The following is a 17,040-nucleotide window of genomic DNA, read 5'->3' as shown; positions in this document are numbered from 1 at the left end:
TGTATCTGTTGTGAGGATTGAATGTGTCAGTGTATATCACATGCATAGCAGAGTACCTGACGCATCATGGGCTTTACATAAACGTTTAGATCCATTCCTCCATTCCCTTAGAGTAGTGGAGGTAACTGTGACCGACCTGAAAAATAATACAAGAAAACTTGGAAAGTGAATGTAGCATGTGACACACGAGTGCATCCTTTATTCCTAGTGAATTGTTTGTTTTTATTGGATAATTATCAGACTTAGTTTAGTGGCCTGTATAACATAAATGGCATATTATTGTTGTTTGTAAAGTATTGTTCTTTGTGAGTAAAGAGTGATTTCAGGTGTTTGGCATTTTAGGGTATACTGGGGATGGATATTTTTTCTTGAAAGGAGTATGGAATGTCAGAGATAGAGGGAAACTTAGAAGTTGTATAGTCTAGGGGTTCAAAAACTGGAGAGGCTGCAAGGATGGTGTGGGGAACACATTTAACCTACATTCTCCAGTCCTGCCCTCAGAGATGCTGATTAAATAGTTTGGGGTGAAGTCTGACAAATTTTTAATAGCATGTAGATGAGCAAGTCTGATGCAGCATGTGGCCATTTCTTTTATAGGTCAGGAAAGTAAGGCCCAGCTCACATAGTGTTAGAAAAAAGATGGTGCAAAATGTTAATTAACAATTACATCTTTTAAAATACATTTATTCGTGTATTAATTCAACAAGCCCTGCTGTGTAGGCAAAATGCGTGAGAACTAAATATTTCTTAATTGTACCCAGCCCCAAATTTCTAATGGGAGAGCTAAGGTAAAAACCACAAAGTGATGTTTTAGAAAAGCCCTTGCAAGGAGTCAGAAGCAAGAATTCAATTCCACATTTGCCATCTATTAGTTCTTTCACCCTGAGCAATTCACTAAATCTTTGAGTTTCAGTTTGTCACTTGGAGAAATGGAGATAATGCTAGCCTTCCCCACCTTGCAGGATAAATAAAAATATGTGATACCTCTTGTTAAATGGTAAAGAGTTAGATAAAAGACATATAAAAAGTAGTTATGTATTCAGTATTTTATTTATTTATTTTTGGTTGTGTTGGGTCTTCGTTTCTGTGCGAGGGCTGTCTCTAGTTGCAGCAAGCGGGGGCCACTCTTCATCGCAGTGCGCGGGCCTCTCACTATCGCGGCCTCTCTTGTTGAGGAGCACAGGCTCCAGACGCGCAGGCTCAGTAGTTGTGGCTCACGGGCCTAGTTGCTCCACGGCATGTGAGATATTCCCAGACCAGGGCTCGAACCCGTGTCCCCTGCATTGGCAGGCAGATTCTCAACCACTGCGCCACCAGGGAAGCCCCTGTATTCAGTACTTTAATTAATATGCCAGGCTCTGGAGCTTACTGACATTGTGCCTGCCCTTAAAGACTGCTAGAAGAGACAAACATAAATAAAGTATAAAGTGAAGAATACTATTTTAGAGATTACATACAAAGGACTTGGGAGCATGACTGAGGGGGTGCTTGGAGAGAGGAAGTTTGAGTTGTCTGAGTTCTTTGTACAATTTTGTGTATTTAACCCCTTATCAGACACATCATTTACAAATATCTTCTCCAATTCGGTAGGCTGCCTTTTCATTTGTTGATGGTTTCCTTTGCTGTGCAAGAGCTTTTAAGTTTGAGTAGGTCTCATTTGTTTATTTTTGCTTTTGCTTCCCTTGCCTGAGGAGACATATCAAAAAATGTATTGCTAAGACCAATATCAAAGAGGCATACTGGCTTATATTTTCTTCTAGGAGTTTTACGGTTTCAGGTTTTTGTATATGGTGTGAGAAGTAGTCCAGTTTGATTCTTTTGACACACATAAAAATAAGTAAACATGTAAGAAAGCGTGATTGTTATTTTTACAAATAAATGAACCTTATAATCTTTCTCAGACTAAAATTAATTTACTGCTTTTAATGTTTGCATTTCACATGAATGTTTCATTAGTGTGCTCTTCAAGCTAATGTTCACCTCAGCGATATCCACTGTAGCTAATTTTGGTTCTTCCATGTTATACAAGAACTAATATGTTTTTAAAAAAGAAGTCATGAAGTTTGTAGTGTTCTCATTAAATATTGCTCATCTTGATATTGAAATTAAATTACTCTTATCTTTAAAACAGTAATATTAAGGGCTCCCCTGGTGGCGCAGTGATTGAGAGTCCGCCTGCCGATGCAGGGTTCACGGGTTCGTGCCCCAGTTCGGGAAGATCCCACATGCCGCAGAGCGGCTGGGCCCGTGAGCCATGGCCAATGAGCCTGCGCATCCGGAGCCTGTGCTCCACAACGGGAGAGGCCCGCGTACTGCAAAAAAAACAAAAACAAAAACAAAAAAACCCCAGTAATATTAAATTAAGGCTTTCACTTTTGGACTAAATTTTTGAAATTAAAATTATAACAGCATACATGGTCACTCTTGGAAATCTTTATTTACCTTTAAGCTCACAGTGTCTAAATTTTCTTCAAATCCAATCTTTTCTGTACTTATCTAAAGCAGTTATTGTACTCTTACTGTCATACATTATTAGGTTCTCTACTAACACGATATGGCTTTATTCTAAGCAGTCACAATCTGAATAAGTGATTTCTTTCCAAAGTGACCTAATAAAGCTATCATTGATTAAGAGAGAAATGTATTTCTTCTCTTTCTCACACATTTTGAGCTTTCTAATTCTAAAAGTTTTCTGTTGCTTCCATCAGAATTTGGCAAGGGGGCTAAGTGAGGGAAGCATAAGATTTTGAAAAGAGTCACATGCTAGTCAAGTGCATAAAAGTCAGGCATAGTGGACCTCCCCACTCCAAGTCGCCTGGAATACTAGCTTGTGCTGTGCCTAAAAATTTTACCACACCTCTTCGACTTAATTAGCTGGCTCACTATAGTGGGCTGGAGGGGCTTGGCCACTTGCCTGCTGCTACTATTTTGTGTCGTCGGTGATTGGCATGTGTTATGTTGGCAGGCTCGAGGAAGTTCGGAATTTTATTTGAAGTTGGATTTCACTAATTATATAAATTTGGCCTGGTTACATTTGAGGAGGGATTATTTCTAAACACTTAATTTTTGTATCTTAAAAGTAATAAATGCATATAGCAAAGAAGATTCAAACCACACCCCTAGTCCTACCTCCCATAGACAAGCACTGTTAATGGTTTCTTGTGTAAACTTCCAGAAATCTCCTGTGCATATCAAACCTTATCTATATGAAAATATATATCTAACCTATCCTTTAAAAAATAGCTGTTTAATACTGTTGTGTACCCTGCTTTTTTGACTTAATGTTTTGTAGGCATCTTTCTATGCCAGCACATAGCACTTCATTCTTTTTGACAACAACATTTAGGATGTTCTAATTTCTTTTTCTACAGCGCTACAATGAAAATCCTTGTATGTGATGCATCTTTGTGTACTTCCTGTTGGCTAAATTCCTAGGGATAGAATTTCGGGATCAAAGTGTAATGTTAAATTATTCTCCAAATTTGTATGCCAATTTAAATAACAAGAATTTATGAAAAGTACCTATTCCCCAGAATTTGAAAGAGTATTAAAGGAGAATGAAATTAGGCTTGAATAAAGCTCCCAGATGCATTACACATGTCTAAATTATGGTAGATACTCACATAAGTATTAGACCCTCTCATTTGACTTAACACGTATAATTTTTTCTTATAATAGACCCCAAATGAAAGAGAATTGATCACCTTGGCAAAAGAGATTAGGACAGTCCTAGAGGGGGAAATGCTGTTCTTCAGGAAGTGGTTTAAATTGGTTGCAAAAATCAAATGAAATACTTTATGTCCTAATGGTTTTATATTTGTAAACTTTGAGAAACTATAAATGTAAGCATTTACTTCCCTTTAGGTTTTAGCAAAGAATTTTCCTTTCATCCCTTGCAAAGTAGGCCTTTTCGTAAATCTCTATGTCTCTTCCTCTACCTTCATAGCAAAATTATCCTCTGCAGACTTGGTCCAGATTCAAGGAATGTACCATCCAACACTCACAGTGCTGGCATGATCAGAATGGCTTTTTGTTTGACAACTGGATTTTTGGTGTTTTAAAAGTGATGAAATATCTCAAACAGGTGGAAAAAAAGGAGTAGCCTTGTGGATCATATGTTTTCTTGCCTGGTCATTTAGTTTTTCATATTTTGTTTTCCTGATGATTTTAATGAATGCCTATGTAATATATTCCACAGATTTCAATGGGACAGATGTTACAAGATTTTGGAAAATTTCTTGGAATGTTTCTTCTTGTTTTGTTTTCTTTCACAATTGGACTGACACAACTGTATGATAAAGACTATACTCCAAAAGAACAGAAGGACTGTGTAGGCATCTTCTGTGAACAGCAAAGCAATGATACCTTCCATTCGTGAGTGTCTTTTAAATTTTTAGTAAATATATGTCTGTCTTTCTGTTGTGTTATGTGTGAATTCATACCTACAGAACTAGGACTTCAAATTTTCTTTAAGAAATGCATTTTGAATAAGAAATACTTATTTTTCATGAATCATTTATAGTCACCTTTACACATAGAATCTTAAATAATTAGTGGCCTGAGTTATTACATTGTCTCCTCAACTACAGTCTATCTTAACAGAGGAACTCTTGCATTTTGTGCACTCTTAGCATTTTGGGCAGGACAGTTCTTTGTGGGTCCTATATATGTATTGTGAGATGTTCCACGTCTCTGCCCTTCAAGTATTAATTGTCAGTGGCAATTCTCAGTCATTGTTACAACCAAAGCACTCTCAGATTTCAACACTTCTTAGGAGGTCATTAGGGTTGAGATTGTTAAAGCTTCAAGAACATTTTTTTTCTCTAATTTATTGTATCGGAAGGAATTGAACAACCAGTTGTGAGGCAGACAAAATACCTCCCCACATTCTTAGATAAAATAATGGAGAAGAGGTGTAGAATTACACGTTTGTTGTATTACTATTATGTACCAACTATTCTTTAGTTTATTTAAGGAATAAGATTAAATGAGTAATAAATATTCATCTAACACCTTCAGTATGCCAGACCCTGTTCTAAGTGCTAAGTAAATGAAGTATCAGTGAACAAAACTACCCTCATGGAGTTTATTATTCTGTTGAGGTGATACAGGCAATAAAAATAAAATATATAGTATATTGCACAGTATTGATATAGTATATATCAGTATTACACAGGCCCTTGCCTGTAGCCCAAATAAAGCTTGGGCCAGGGAGGATTTTTGTGTGAGAGGGTGTAGCTTTAGTTAGGTAGGAGGTTAAGGAAGGCCTCACAAAAGATGACATCCAAGTAAAGATATAAAGCTGGTGAAGGATCAAGCCATGAAAAGGTATCTGGAGGAGGAGCGTTGGCAGATAGGGGAATGGCAAATGCAAATGCCTTGAGATGGGAGTGTGGTTGGTATGTTCAAGGAAAAGCCAGGAGGTCAGCGTGGATGGTATGTAGTGAATCAGAGCAAGAGCTGTAGTAGATTAGGTCAGGAAGGTAATGGGGAATAAAGCGGATCAAGATGGTGGAGTAAGAGGACTTGGAGCTCACCTCCCCCCACAAACACATCAAAAATACATCTACATGTGGAATAATTCTCACTGAAAGCTAGCTGGAAAGAGGCAGAAGGACTCCTGTACAACAAAGGCTTTAAGAAAGGTATACATGTAATCGGGTAGGATGAGAAGAAAGTGATTGGTCAGGACCTGTGCCCCGGGAAGGGATTCAAAGGAAAAGGGAGATTACACAGGTGGATATTCACCCTGGGGAGTTAGTGGGTCAAGCCACAGACTGGGTGTTCCAGTCTGGTTTCTACGCATAGGAGACAAGCCCCCTTAACTGGCTGGAGAAACCCTGGGAGAGATAGAAAGGCTGGAACAGCCTGGATGCCACTAATGAGGGGTGCAGGTGCTGGCTTGCCCCCTGCTAGGGCAGAGAGAGGTCTGCGCTAGTGGCTGTCAGATTTCCTGTGACCACCTTGCTGCTCTCCCCAGCCCAAACTGAGAGAATACCCCAGCTCCACTCATTCCACATCACAGGATGGCACTGGATCTAGGGCATCCAGGTTGGGAGAAGACTCGTCCTTGTGACATAGAGGCAACCAGCCCTGGAGCATAGCCCAGGTGGTGTGGCAGCTGCCATTGTTGGAGCTTACTCCAGTGGCACGCCAGAAGCAGCCCAGAGTTTTGACAGCAGCACAGCTGCTGGGTTTCCTGTGGCCACCTTGCTATGTGCCCAAGCCCAGACTGAGTGGATGCTCTGGCCCCACTCACTTCACACCATAGCGCAGCGCTAGATCTGGGGTGGCCAATACCAGGGAAAAGACACGACCATGGGCTGCATCTGAGTGGAGCCACAGACACCTACACAGGTAGTGCATTAGACCTCTATAAGTGCATGAACCCCACTTGCTTCAGCACCCCCCTCCTTTGGGGCAAAGATCCTGGTGTGGGGAGAAGGAAAAACACACTTGAAAAGGAACAGAGCCAGCTCTAGCCTGACCCTCAGGGCTTTTACTCCAGCAGCTTGGGAGCAGATCCCACAGGGCAGTGATGGCCAGTGAGCAAAGAGAACATCGCACCTCACACCCTGCGTGGGCTCTAGCTCTTCCATCTCTAGCCACACCTCCTACCAAGGTCATAGCTGCCAGCATACCCTGAGGAAACACTGGTGTCCACATCAAATCCAGCCATCCCACCAAAGGCATTGGGTACACACATAAGAACACCCCTTCAAGACCACAATAGGTAACTGTTTCACCTAAATTCATAGAGGCAAAGAAAGTTAAGTAAAATGAAAAGGCAGAGGAACTACTCTCAATTGAAAAAGTAAGAGAAAAACCTTGAAAAAATAAATAATGAAACAGAAATAAACAATTTACCAGGTAAAGAATTCACGTCATTGGTAATAAAAATGCTAACTAAATTAGTTTAGATCAAGAGAATTGATCTAAACAAAGATCATTTTAACAAGGAACTAGAAAATATAAAAAAGACCCAAACAAGAATAGGCAATTCAATATCTGAAAAAACACTCTGAATAACAGCCTAAGTGACACAGAAGAACACATAAGTGATCTGGAAGATAGAATAATGGAAATCACCCAATCAGAACAGCAGAAAGAAAGACAAATGAAAATAAACAAAAAAACAAAAGGAGTCCACTAGATCTCTAGGATAACATTAAACATACCAACATTCACATAATAGGGGTTCCAGAAGGAGAAGAGAGAGAGAGAAGGGGATCAAAAATGTATTTGAAGAAATTATGGCTGAAACTTTCCCAAATCTGAAGAAGGAAACATATCCAGGTACAGGAAGCACAGAGGGTCCAAAACAAGATGAAACCAAACAGACCCACATCAAGACATATCATAAACAACATGGCAGAAGTTAAAGAGAGAATTCTAAAGGCATGAAGAGAAAATCAGTCATATACAAGGGAATCCCCATAAGACTATCAGCTGATTTTCTCTGCAGAAACTTTGTGGGCCAAAAGGGAGAGGCTTGATATATTCAAAGTGCTGAGAGGAAAAAACCTACAACCTAGGATACTCTACCCAGCAAGATTATCATTTAGAATAGAAGGAGAAATAAAGAACTTATCAGACAATCAAAAACTAAAAGAATTCATCAATAGTAAACCTAAAAAATGTTGAAGGGTCTTATCTAAATGGAAAAGAAGCAAGAATCTATAGGAAAGGGAAAATCCCACTAGGAAAGGCAGTTACATAGTAAGGATTGAAGATTACTTTAAAAAGCCAGTACATAGATGAAAAGAAAAAAACATACACACAAAAGCAACTATAAATGCAGTAACAGCTGAGAGATAAGCATGAAGATGTAAAATATGACATTAGAAACACAATGTGGGTGAGGGGGGTAAAAATGTAGATCTTTTAAAATGTGTTTGAACTTAAATGACTATCAGTTTAAAACAAGTAGATATAAATATGGGACAGCATATATGAGCCCTATGGTAAACACAAATCAAACACCTATGATAGGGCTTCCCTGGTGGTGCAGTGGTTGAGAGTCTGCCTGCCTATGCAGGGGACACGGGTTCATGCCCTGGTCTGGGAAGATCCCACGTGCCATGGAGCGGCTAGGCCCCTGAGCCATGGCCACTGAGCCTGTGCGTCCAGAGCCTGTGCTCCACAACGGGAGAGGCCACAACAGTGAGAGGCCTGTGTACTGAAAAAAAAAAAAAAAACCTATGATAGATATGCAAAAACCAAAAAGAAAGGAACTCAAGCATACTACTAAAGGAAATCATCAAACCACAACAAGAGAAACAAAAAGAAGAAATGAACAGAAGAGAACTATAAAAACAACTGGAAAACAAGGAATAAAATGGTAATAACTGCATACCTATCAATAACTACGTTAAATGTCATGGACTAAATGCTCCAATCAAAAGACATAGGGTGGCTGATTCCATGAAAACACAAGACCCTTCAATATGCTGCCTGCAAGAGACTCACTTCAGGGCTAAAGAAACAAAGAAAAAGTGAGGGATAGAAAAAGATACTTCATGCAGATGAAAATGACAAAGAAGCAGGGATAGCAGTACTCATATCAGACAAAATAGACTTTAAAACAAAGTCTGTAACAAAAGACAAAGATGAGCACTGTATAATGATAAAGGGATACACAAAAGAGGATGTTACACTCATTAACATATATGCACCCAATACAGGAGCACCTAAATATATAAAGCAAATACTAACAGACTTAAAGGGAGAAATTGATAGTAATACAATAATAGTAGGGGACTTTAACCTCTCAGTGACATCAATGGATAGATCATCCAAACAAAATCAGTAAGAAAACAGTGTTCCTAAATGACACCATAGACCAGTTGAACTTAATTGGTATTTACAGGACATTCCATCCCAGAACAGCAGAATACACATTCTTTTCACGTGTATGTGGAATGTTCTCCAGGATGGATCACATACTAGGCCACAAAACAAGCCTTAATAAATTTAAGAGACTAGAAATGATATGAAGCATTTTTTTCTGACTGCAGTGATATGAAACTAGAAATCAACTATAGAAAGGAAAATGGGAAAAGAACAAACACGTGGAGACTAAATAACATGCTACTAAAAAACCAATGGGTCAATGATAAAATCAAAGAGGAAATCAGAAAATAGCTCGAGACAAATGAAAATGGAAACACAACTTTCCAAAATTTGAGGGATGCAGCAGAAGCAGTTCTAAGAGGGAAGTTTATAGCAATACTGGCCTTCCTCAAGAAATAAGAAAAATTTCAAACAAATATCTTAACCTACCATCTAAAAGAATTAGAAAAAGAGCAAACAAAGCCCCAAATCAGCAGAAGGAAGGAAGGAAGGAAATAATAAAGATCAGAGTGGAAATAAGTAAAATAGAGATAAAAAACAGAAAAGATCAATGAAACCAAGAACTGGTTTTTTAAAAAGATTAACAAAATTGATAAACCTTTAGCCAGGCTTACCAAGAAGAAAAAGCCAGCCTTTACCCAAATAAACAAAATAAGAAATGAAAGTGGAGAAATAACAAACCAATACCACAGAGATATAAAAAAATCATAAGAGAATACTATGAACAGTTATATGCCAACAAATTGGACAACCAAAAAGAAATGGACAAATTTCTAGAAACATACGGCCTGCCAAGACTGAATCAAGAGGAAACAGTCAATTTGAACATACTGATCACTAGAAGTGAAATTGGATTTGTAAAAAAAAAAAAAACCCAGCAAACAAAAGTCCAGAATGGGATGGCTTCACAGGGGAATTCTACCAAACATATAAAGAATTAATACCTATCCTTCTCAAAGTATTCCAAAGAATTAAAGAGGATGGAACACTCCCAAATTCATTCTATGAGGCCACCATTACCCTGATACCAAAACCAGACAAAGATAGTACAAAGCAAATTACAGGCTAATATTTTTGGTAAATATAGATGCAAAAATCCTCAATAAAATATTTGCAAACTGAATCTAAAAATGTGTAAAAAGGATCATACACTATGATCGAGTCGGATTTACTCCAGGGTCACAAGGATGGTTCAATACATGCAAATCAATCAATGTGATACACAACATTAAAAAAAGGTAGGATAAAAATCACATGGTCATCTCAATAGTTGCAGAAAAAGTGTTTGACAAAATTCAACATCCATTCATGATAAAAACTCATCAAAGCGGGAATAGAGGGAACATATCTCAATGTGATAAAGGCCATTTGACAAACCCATAGCCAACATCACACTCAATGATGAAAAGCTGAAAGCTTTCCCATTAAATTCAGGAACAAGACAAGGATGGCCACTCTCACCACTTCTATTTAACAAAGTATTGGAAGTCCTAGCCACAGTGATCAGACAAGAAAAAGAAATAAGACATATCCAAATTGGAAGGGAAGGTGTAAAACTCACTATTTGCAGATGACATATTTTATATAGAAAATCCTAACGTCTCCACCCAAAGAACTATTAGAACTAATAAGGGAATTCAACAAGGTTGCAGGATACAAGATTAACATACAGAAATCTGTGCATGTTAATTAGTTTCTATACACTAATAATGAAATATCAGAAAGAGAAAGTAAAAAACCAAAATCAATCCCATTTAAAATCACAACTAGCCATAAACTTAACCAAGGAGGTGAAAGACAGTACTCTGAAAATTATGAAACATTGATGTAGGAAATTGAAGATGATACAAATGGAAAGTTACCCCGTGTTCTTGGATTGGAAGAATTAACATTGTTAAAATGGCCAAACTACCCAAAGCAATCTACAGATTTAATGCAGTCCCTATCAAAATACCCATAACATCTTTCACAGAGCTAGAACAAATAATCCTAATATTCATATGGAGCCAGAAAAGACCCTGAATTGCCAAAGCAATCTTGAGAAAAATGAACAAAGCTGGAGGTGTAAGCCTCCCAGACTTCAGACTATACTACAAAGCTACAGAAATCAAAACAGCATGATACTGGCACAAAAACAGATCAGTGGGACAGAATAGAGAGCCCAGAAATAAACCCATGCACCTTTGGTCAATGAATCAATGACAAACAAGGCAAGAATATACAGTGGATAAAAGACACTCTCTTCAACAAGTCGTGCTAGAAACACTGGACAGCTACACGTAAAACAATGAGATTAGAATATTCCCTCAGACCATATACACAAATAAACTCAAAGTGGTTAAAAGACCTAAATGTAAGACACGACACAGTAAAACTCCTAGAAGAGAACATAGAACACTCTTTGACATATGTCATAGCAATATTTTTTTGTATCAGTCTCCTAAGGCAAAAGAAATAAAAGCAAGAATAAGCAAATGGACCTAACTAAAGTTAAAAGCTTTTGCACAACAAAGGAAACCATTGACAAAACGAAAAGACAACCTACAAAATGGGAAAAAATATTTACAAGTCATGTGACTGACAGAGGGTTAATATCCAAAATATGTAAACAACTGATACAACTCGATATTGAAAAACAAACAACACAATCAGAAAATAGGCAGAAGACCTGAATAGACATATTTCCAAAGAAGACATACAGATGACTAACAGGCACATGAAAAGGTGCCTAACATCACTAATTATTAGAGAAATGCAAATCAAAGCAAAAATGAGATATCGTCTCACACCAGTCAGAATGGCCATCATCAAAAACTCTACAAATGTCGGAGAAGATGTGGAGAAAAGAGAAACTTCATACACTGTTGGTGGGAATGTAAATTGGTGCAGCCACTGTGGAAAACAGTATGGAGGTTCCATAAAAAACTAAAAATAGAACTACTGTATGATCCAGCAATTCCACTCCTTGTTATATAGCCAGAAAAAAATGAAAGCACTAATTTGAAAAGATACGTGCACCCCAATGTTCATAGCAGGACTATTTACAGTAGCCAAGATATGGAAGCAACCCAAGGGCCCGTCGACAGATGAATGAATTAAGAAGGTGGGATATATATATTCCATCTTCTTAATCCATATAAATACACACACAATTTAATATTCAACCATAAAAAAGAATGAAATTTTGCCATTTGCAACAATGTGCATGGATCTAGATAATATTATACTTAGTGAAATAAGTCAGACAGAGAAAGACAAATACTGTATAATGTTACTTCTATGTGGAATCTAAACAATAATACAAATGAATGTATATGCAGAAGAGAAACAGACTCACAGATATAGAAAAACAAACTTGTGGTTACGAAAGGGGAGAGGGAAGCAGGGATGGACAAATTATGGGTATGAGATTAACAGATACAAACCACTATGTATAAAATAGATAAGCAACAAGGATATATTGTATAGCACAGGGAATTATAGCCATTATCCTGTAATAATTTATAATGGAGTATGATCTGCAAAAATACTGAATCACTATGCTGTACACCTAAAACTAACATAATATTGTAAGTCAACTATTCTTCAATTGAAAGAAAGAAAGAAAGGAAGGGAAAAAAAGAAAGAAAGGTAATGGGATCATGTAGGACCTTGTTGGCCCTTGTATGCACTTTGGGCTGTTGAGCTTGAGAGCCATTTGAAGTTTTTGGGCGAAGAAGTGGCAAAATCTAACTAAGTATTACAGGATCATAGGCTGCTCTGTTGAGAAAAGAGAAGTAGTAAGAGATTAAACAGGAATAACTTATCTTCCTTTTGAGTTTGTTTCTTTGTTTAAAGTAAGGCATATCTGTGATGTTGGGTCCAACCTCAGTTATTTTATAAAATATTACTCCTGGGCTATCTATGTATTCTTTAGGTAATGTTGATATAAATGAATTCTTTATTTTCGCTAATTAACTTAAAATTCCTTTTAAACAGAAATGTAATTGTCTTTACAGGTTCATCGGCACTTGCTTTGCTTTGTTCTGGTATATTTTCTCCTTAGCACATGTGGCAATCTTTGTCACAAGATTTAGCTACGGAGAAGAATTACAGTCCTTCGTCGGAGCTGTTATTGTTGGGACATACAATGTTGTGGTTGTGATTGTGCTTACTAAGCTGCTGGTGGCAATGCTTCATAAAAGTTTTCAGTTGATAGCAGTAAGTGTTCATTCTTTTAAAAATTTTATATTCTCTTCAGACCATACCAAATGTATATAGTAGATAAGGCAAAGATTTAAAAGAATTAAGAATGTGTCATTTAAAAATTAAATATAGATTTTTTTAAAAATGTAAGTAATGTATATTAACTGCAAGTCTTGAACCAAATTTTTACCTACAAGGTGTGGAAACATTTGAACAATCTTAAACAATCTCTTCATCCCAGCCCTACTGTGTGTGTGTGCGTGTGTGCATGCCTATTCATATCCTGTGTTGGTTTTTCACTTGCCTCTTATAGAATCATGAAGACAAAGAATGGAAGTTTGCTCGAGCAAAGTTGTGGCTTAGCTACTTTGATGACAAATGTACATTACCCCCACCTTTCAACATCATTCCTTCGCCAAAGACTATCTGCTATATGATTAGTAGCCTCAGTAAATGGATTTGCTCTCATACATCAAAAGGCAAGGTTAAACGGCAGAACAGCTTAAAGGTAAGAAGTTAGATGGTTGAACTGCAACATGATAATTTTAATAATTACTAATCTCAGATGTTCCTAAAGCATAAATATGCAGGTTCCTAAGGGCTAAGACTTGTGTTGTTTTGTACAGGGCATTCTCTGTACTAATTTGTTGTGGTTATAAAGCAATTAGCAAAACGACTTAAAAAAAACAAGGGCTAAGACTTTTTTTTTTTTTCACTCCTGTATCCCTAATGCATAGCATAGTATCTAACATAAAGTAGGGATTCAATAAATGTTAATTGAAAATGAGAGAGAGAGCTGTGATTTTTTTCATGAATTCTCAGCTCACAGTTTTAAAACAAGGAAAATATTCAGAATACCTAGGCTGTCAGCATAAGAGTGACTCTTAGAGTCAATGCATATTTTTCTGGTTCTTCTTGAAAGTTGTTCAATACATGAATAATTCAATACATGTTGCTATAAGCCAGGAATTGGCAAACTTTTTCTGTAAATGACCGGATAATAAATATTTTAGACTTTGTGGGCTGTGAAAAAATTGTAGATTTTATGTGGGTAGTAATACAACAAGAGAGAAAACAAATTTCCACAAAATTTTTATTGATGAAATTAAACATATGAGAATAATTGAGTAATACTTTTTTAATAATACAGCTCTATTAATGAATAGAATTCCATTTTGAGGGGGAATAACATTTTGTTTATTTGGAGTTCAAAATTAGTAGTCCCCATCATCAAATTGATTACAAAACGTTCATCTGTAAAAGCCATTCTTAGCTCATAGGCCATCAGAAACACAAAGTGGGTCATATTTGGCCTGTGAGTCATAGTTTGCTAATCCCTACTATAAACTAAAGATCTTAAATCAAGGTAAGTGTACAGGTAAATGAATAAAACAAATATGCATGGCATGTTTCAAATGTGTTGAACATTATTTTATAACATGTAGTGGCAAAAATATAGTCTAATAAAGCATTACAAGATATGTGTTTATAAATTTTAAAAAAAATCCACCTCATTTAAATATTTTTATGCACATTGTTAGTATCATAGTTTTTGTTTTGAAGGAATGGAGAAATTTGAAGCAAAAGAGAGATGAAAACTACCAAAAAGTGATGTGCTGTTTAGTGCATCGTTACTTGACTTCCATGAGACAAAAGATGCAAAGTACAGATCAGGCAACTGTGGAAAATCTAAATGAACTGCGCCAAGATCTGTCAAAATTCCGAAATGAAATAAGGGATTTACTTGGCTTTCGGACTTCTAAATATGCTATGTTTTATCCAAGAAATTAGCGATTTTCTAAATCACGTAGAGAATAATTTTCAATAATAAATCTGAAAGACTGCATTTGTATAACTTGCAATTAAATTAGTAAGATATATATTGAAATAAAGAATTATGTAAAAGCCATTCTTTAAAATATTTATAGCATAAATATATGTTATGTAAAATATGTATATACGATTAATTTTTTTAAAACCCTCTGTTCGTGGCTTTTTGCAGTAATGAAACAGATTAAGTAGATAGATTTTGTTAGCATGCTGCTTAGTTTTCTTATTTAAACGGTGCTTAAATTTTTTTTCCCTTTCTGCTTACGAAGGGCAGCATTAGAATTGTAGTGACTATTGCCAGAAGGTTTTGTAAAACTGAAGATCAGCAAATGTGGACTGATCTCCTTCCATAGGGTACACTTGAGATACAGAAGTCTTCTTTTTTAAAATCTTTGTTTTAGGAGTTTACATATATAGTTCAGTATTTATTGTTTAGGAGTATAGGTTTACCTAAAACAGTAGTCTATTTTTTCTTTTGTTATAATCTTAAGCAACAAAGATAAAGCCCTAATGAATGTTTGAATCTATTTGTGTCTATAAATTTAAATTCACCTCAATGTTTGTTACTGTAATATATTTACTTTTACATGGTTGTAGTCACTTTATATTTTTCATTTTGCTTTTTTCACTTAATAGTATTTTATATATACATTTCCATGTATTGATAGAGTCCACGTATTTAAATTTTTATAGAATTATATAGTTTTTGAAAAATATAGTTAGTAGACTTTTCATTTTGTAGCTATAGAGTATTTGATTATGTTTATAAGTTTGCACAGCTACTTCTCTAAGGTTAGGTATTTATTGGCTTTTAATTTTTTATTATCATAAAAGTGATATAATTTTTTTTCAAGCTGGAGTGAATGTTCCTAGTTATAAAGCTAACCCAAAATAAGGATTTAGAAGGTATTTCTTTGTTATGTATGGTCACAGCCTGTTTTGTTTGTGTAAACATTGGAAGACCCTTTAATGCAAGGATTTGTTTTACTTTTGGACTAAGGTTCTTGATCTTATATCCAAAAGTATTTTCCACAGGATTTAACATAGTTCTAGAAACGGGACTTCATGCTTATTTGTGGCTCATTCTTGATGCTTAGGGTGAAAAGCATTGACTTTTTAAATTGGAGAATAAAGTATATATTTAAATTTTTTTCCTGTGCTCATGTAAGGCATATAGTTAACATTTTTTTCATAGGCTATTCCTTATTTATTCATGCAGCATTTCCAGTTAAGAGGTTATTATGTATATAATTATCTTCTTAACTGAATGTCAGATGGTCTTAAGGCCACAGGGTGCAGGTAGCCCTTGGTCTATAAGTACCACCGATCCAGGGATCAATGTTGAAATATGTTAGTGTTGTGTTTCATCTTGCTTTTTACTTTTTATTTTTTAATTTCCAAATTGTAAGTGTTCCCTTTTTTGGGCAAATTCTTATATAAAAATGTTTATTGTAAAGTTATATATTTTGTCTATGATGGGATTAAGCACTTCCCGATTGGGATTTTACATCAGGGTTTTTAGTCATTCTAAAAAATATCTAATTATTAAATCAAAATATTTATAGAGTGCCTACTGTATGCATGAGTTACTTACAAGGTATATTTTGAATGACAGCATATTGTAAGAAAAAAGGTAAATAAAACCTGACATTAGATTATAAATTGACAGAGTTTGTTCATTGTTTTATTGTATACTTTTATACTTTTAATTGAGATATAATTCACATATCATAAAATTCACTTTTAAAGTATACAGTTCACTGTTGTTGTTTTTTTTAATTATGGCAACAAAGGTCTAAAATGCAAAACATCAACATCAGACCCCTTTGTACCTCTTCCTGCCTCTGGTGGCAATGATATTTGACTCTTTTAGCTATTTCTTTTTATATTTGTAAATACCATATTTTGAAATAATATGACTATACAAAGACCTGTATGTGAGTGTTTATAGCAGCTTTATTCATGATCCCAAATTGAAAACAACCAAATACCCGTGAACTGGTGAATGGGTAAGTAAATCGTACATCCATACAGTGGAAGTCTACTCAGTGATAAAAAGGAATCGTATCAGTCAGAGTTCAGTCAGAGAAGCAGAACTACTAGGATATTGGCAGTCACATATGTTTGTGTGTACAGTGATTTGTTTACAGGGATTTGACATTACACAATTGT

At 36.0% G+C, this 17,040-nt stretch overlaps 1 protein-coding gene across 5 annotated transcripts in view; it reads left to right on the top strand.

Annotated features, from left to right (window-relative positions):
• TRPC1 (transient receptor potential cation channel subfamily C member 1) overlaps window positions 1–16,534 on the top strand; it is a 63,954-nt gene extending 47,420 nt beyond the window's left edge. For 4 of the 5 annotated variants that reach the window (XM_004278216.4, XM_004278215.4, XM_049709828.1 and 1 more), the window contains 4 exons: window positions 4,199–4,374; window positions 12,852–13,053; window positions 13,352–13,546; window positions 14,602–16,534. In XM_004278216.4, the coding sequence (XP_004278264.1) occupies window positions 4,199–4,374; window positions 12,852–13,053; window positions 13,352–13,546; window positions 14,602–14,829 (801 nt within the window). In that variant the 3' untranslated portion in view covers window positions 14,830–16,534. Of the gene's footprint in view, window positions 1–4,198; window positions 4,375–12,851; window positions 13,054–13,351; window positions 13,547–14,587 lie in introns of all 5 variants that reach the window. The other variant, XM_033402775.2, reaches the window with a different exon arrangement.
• Window positions 16,535–17,040: the final 506 nt, after the last annotated feature.

This window comes from Orcinus orca, chromosome 5 (genome assembly GCF_937001465.1).
Source record: "Orcinus orca chromosome 5, mOrcOrc1.1, whole genome shotgun sequence".
Taxonomy (NCBI): Eukaryota; Metazoa; Chordata; class Mammalia; order Artiodactyla; family Delphinidae; genus Orcinus; species Orcinus orca.
Note: the sequence above shows the minus strand (reverse complement) of the source record. Positions and strands in the feature narration are given on the sequence as shown.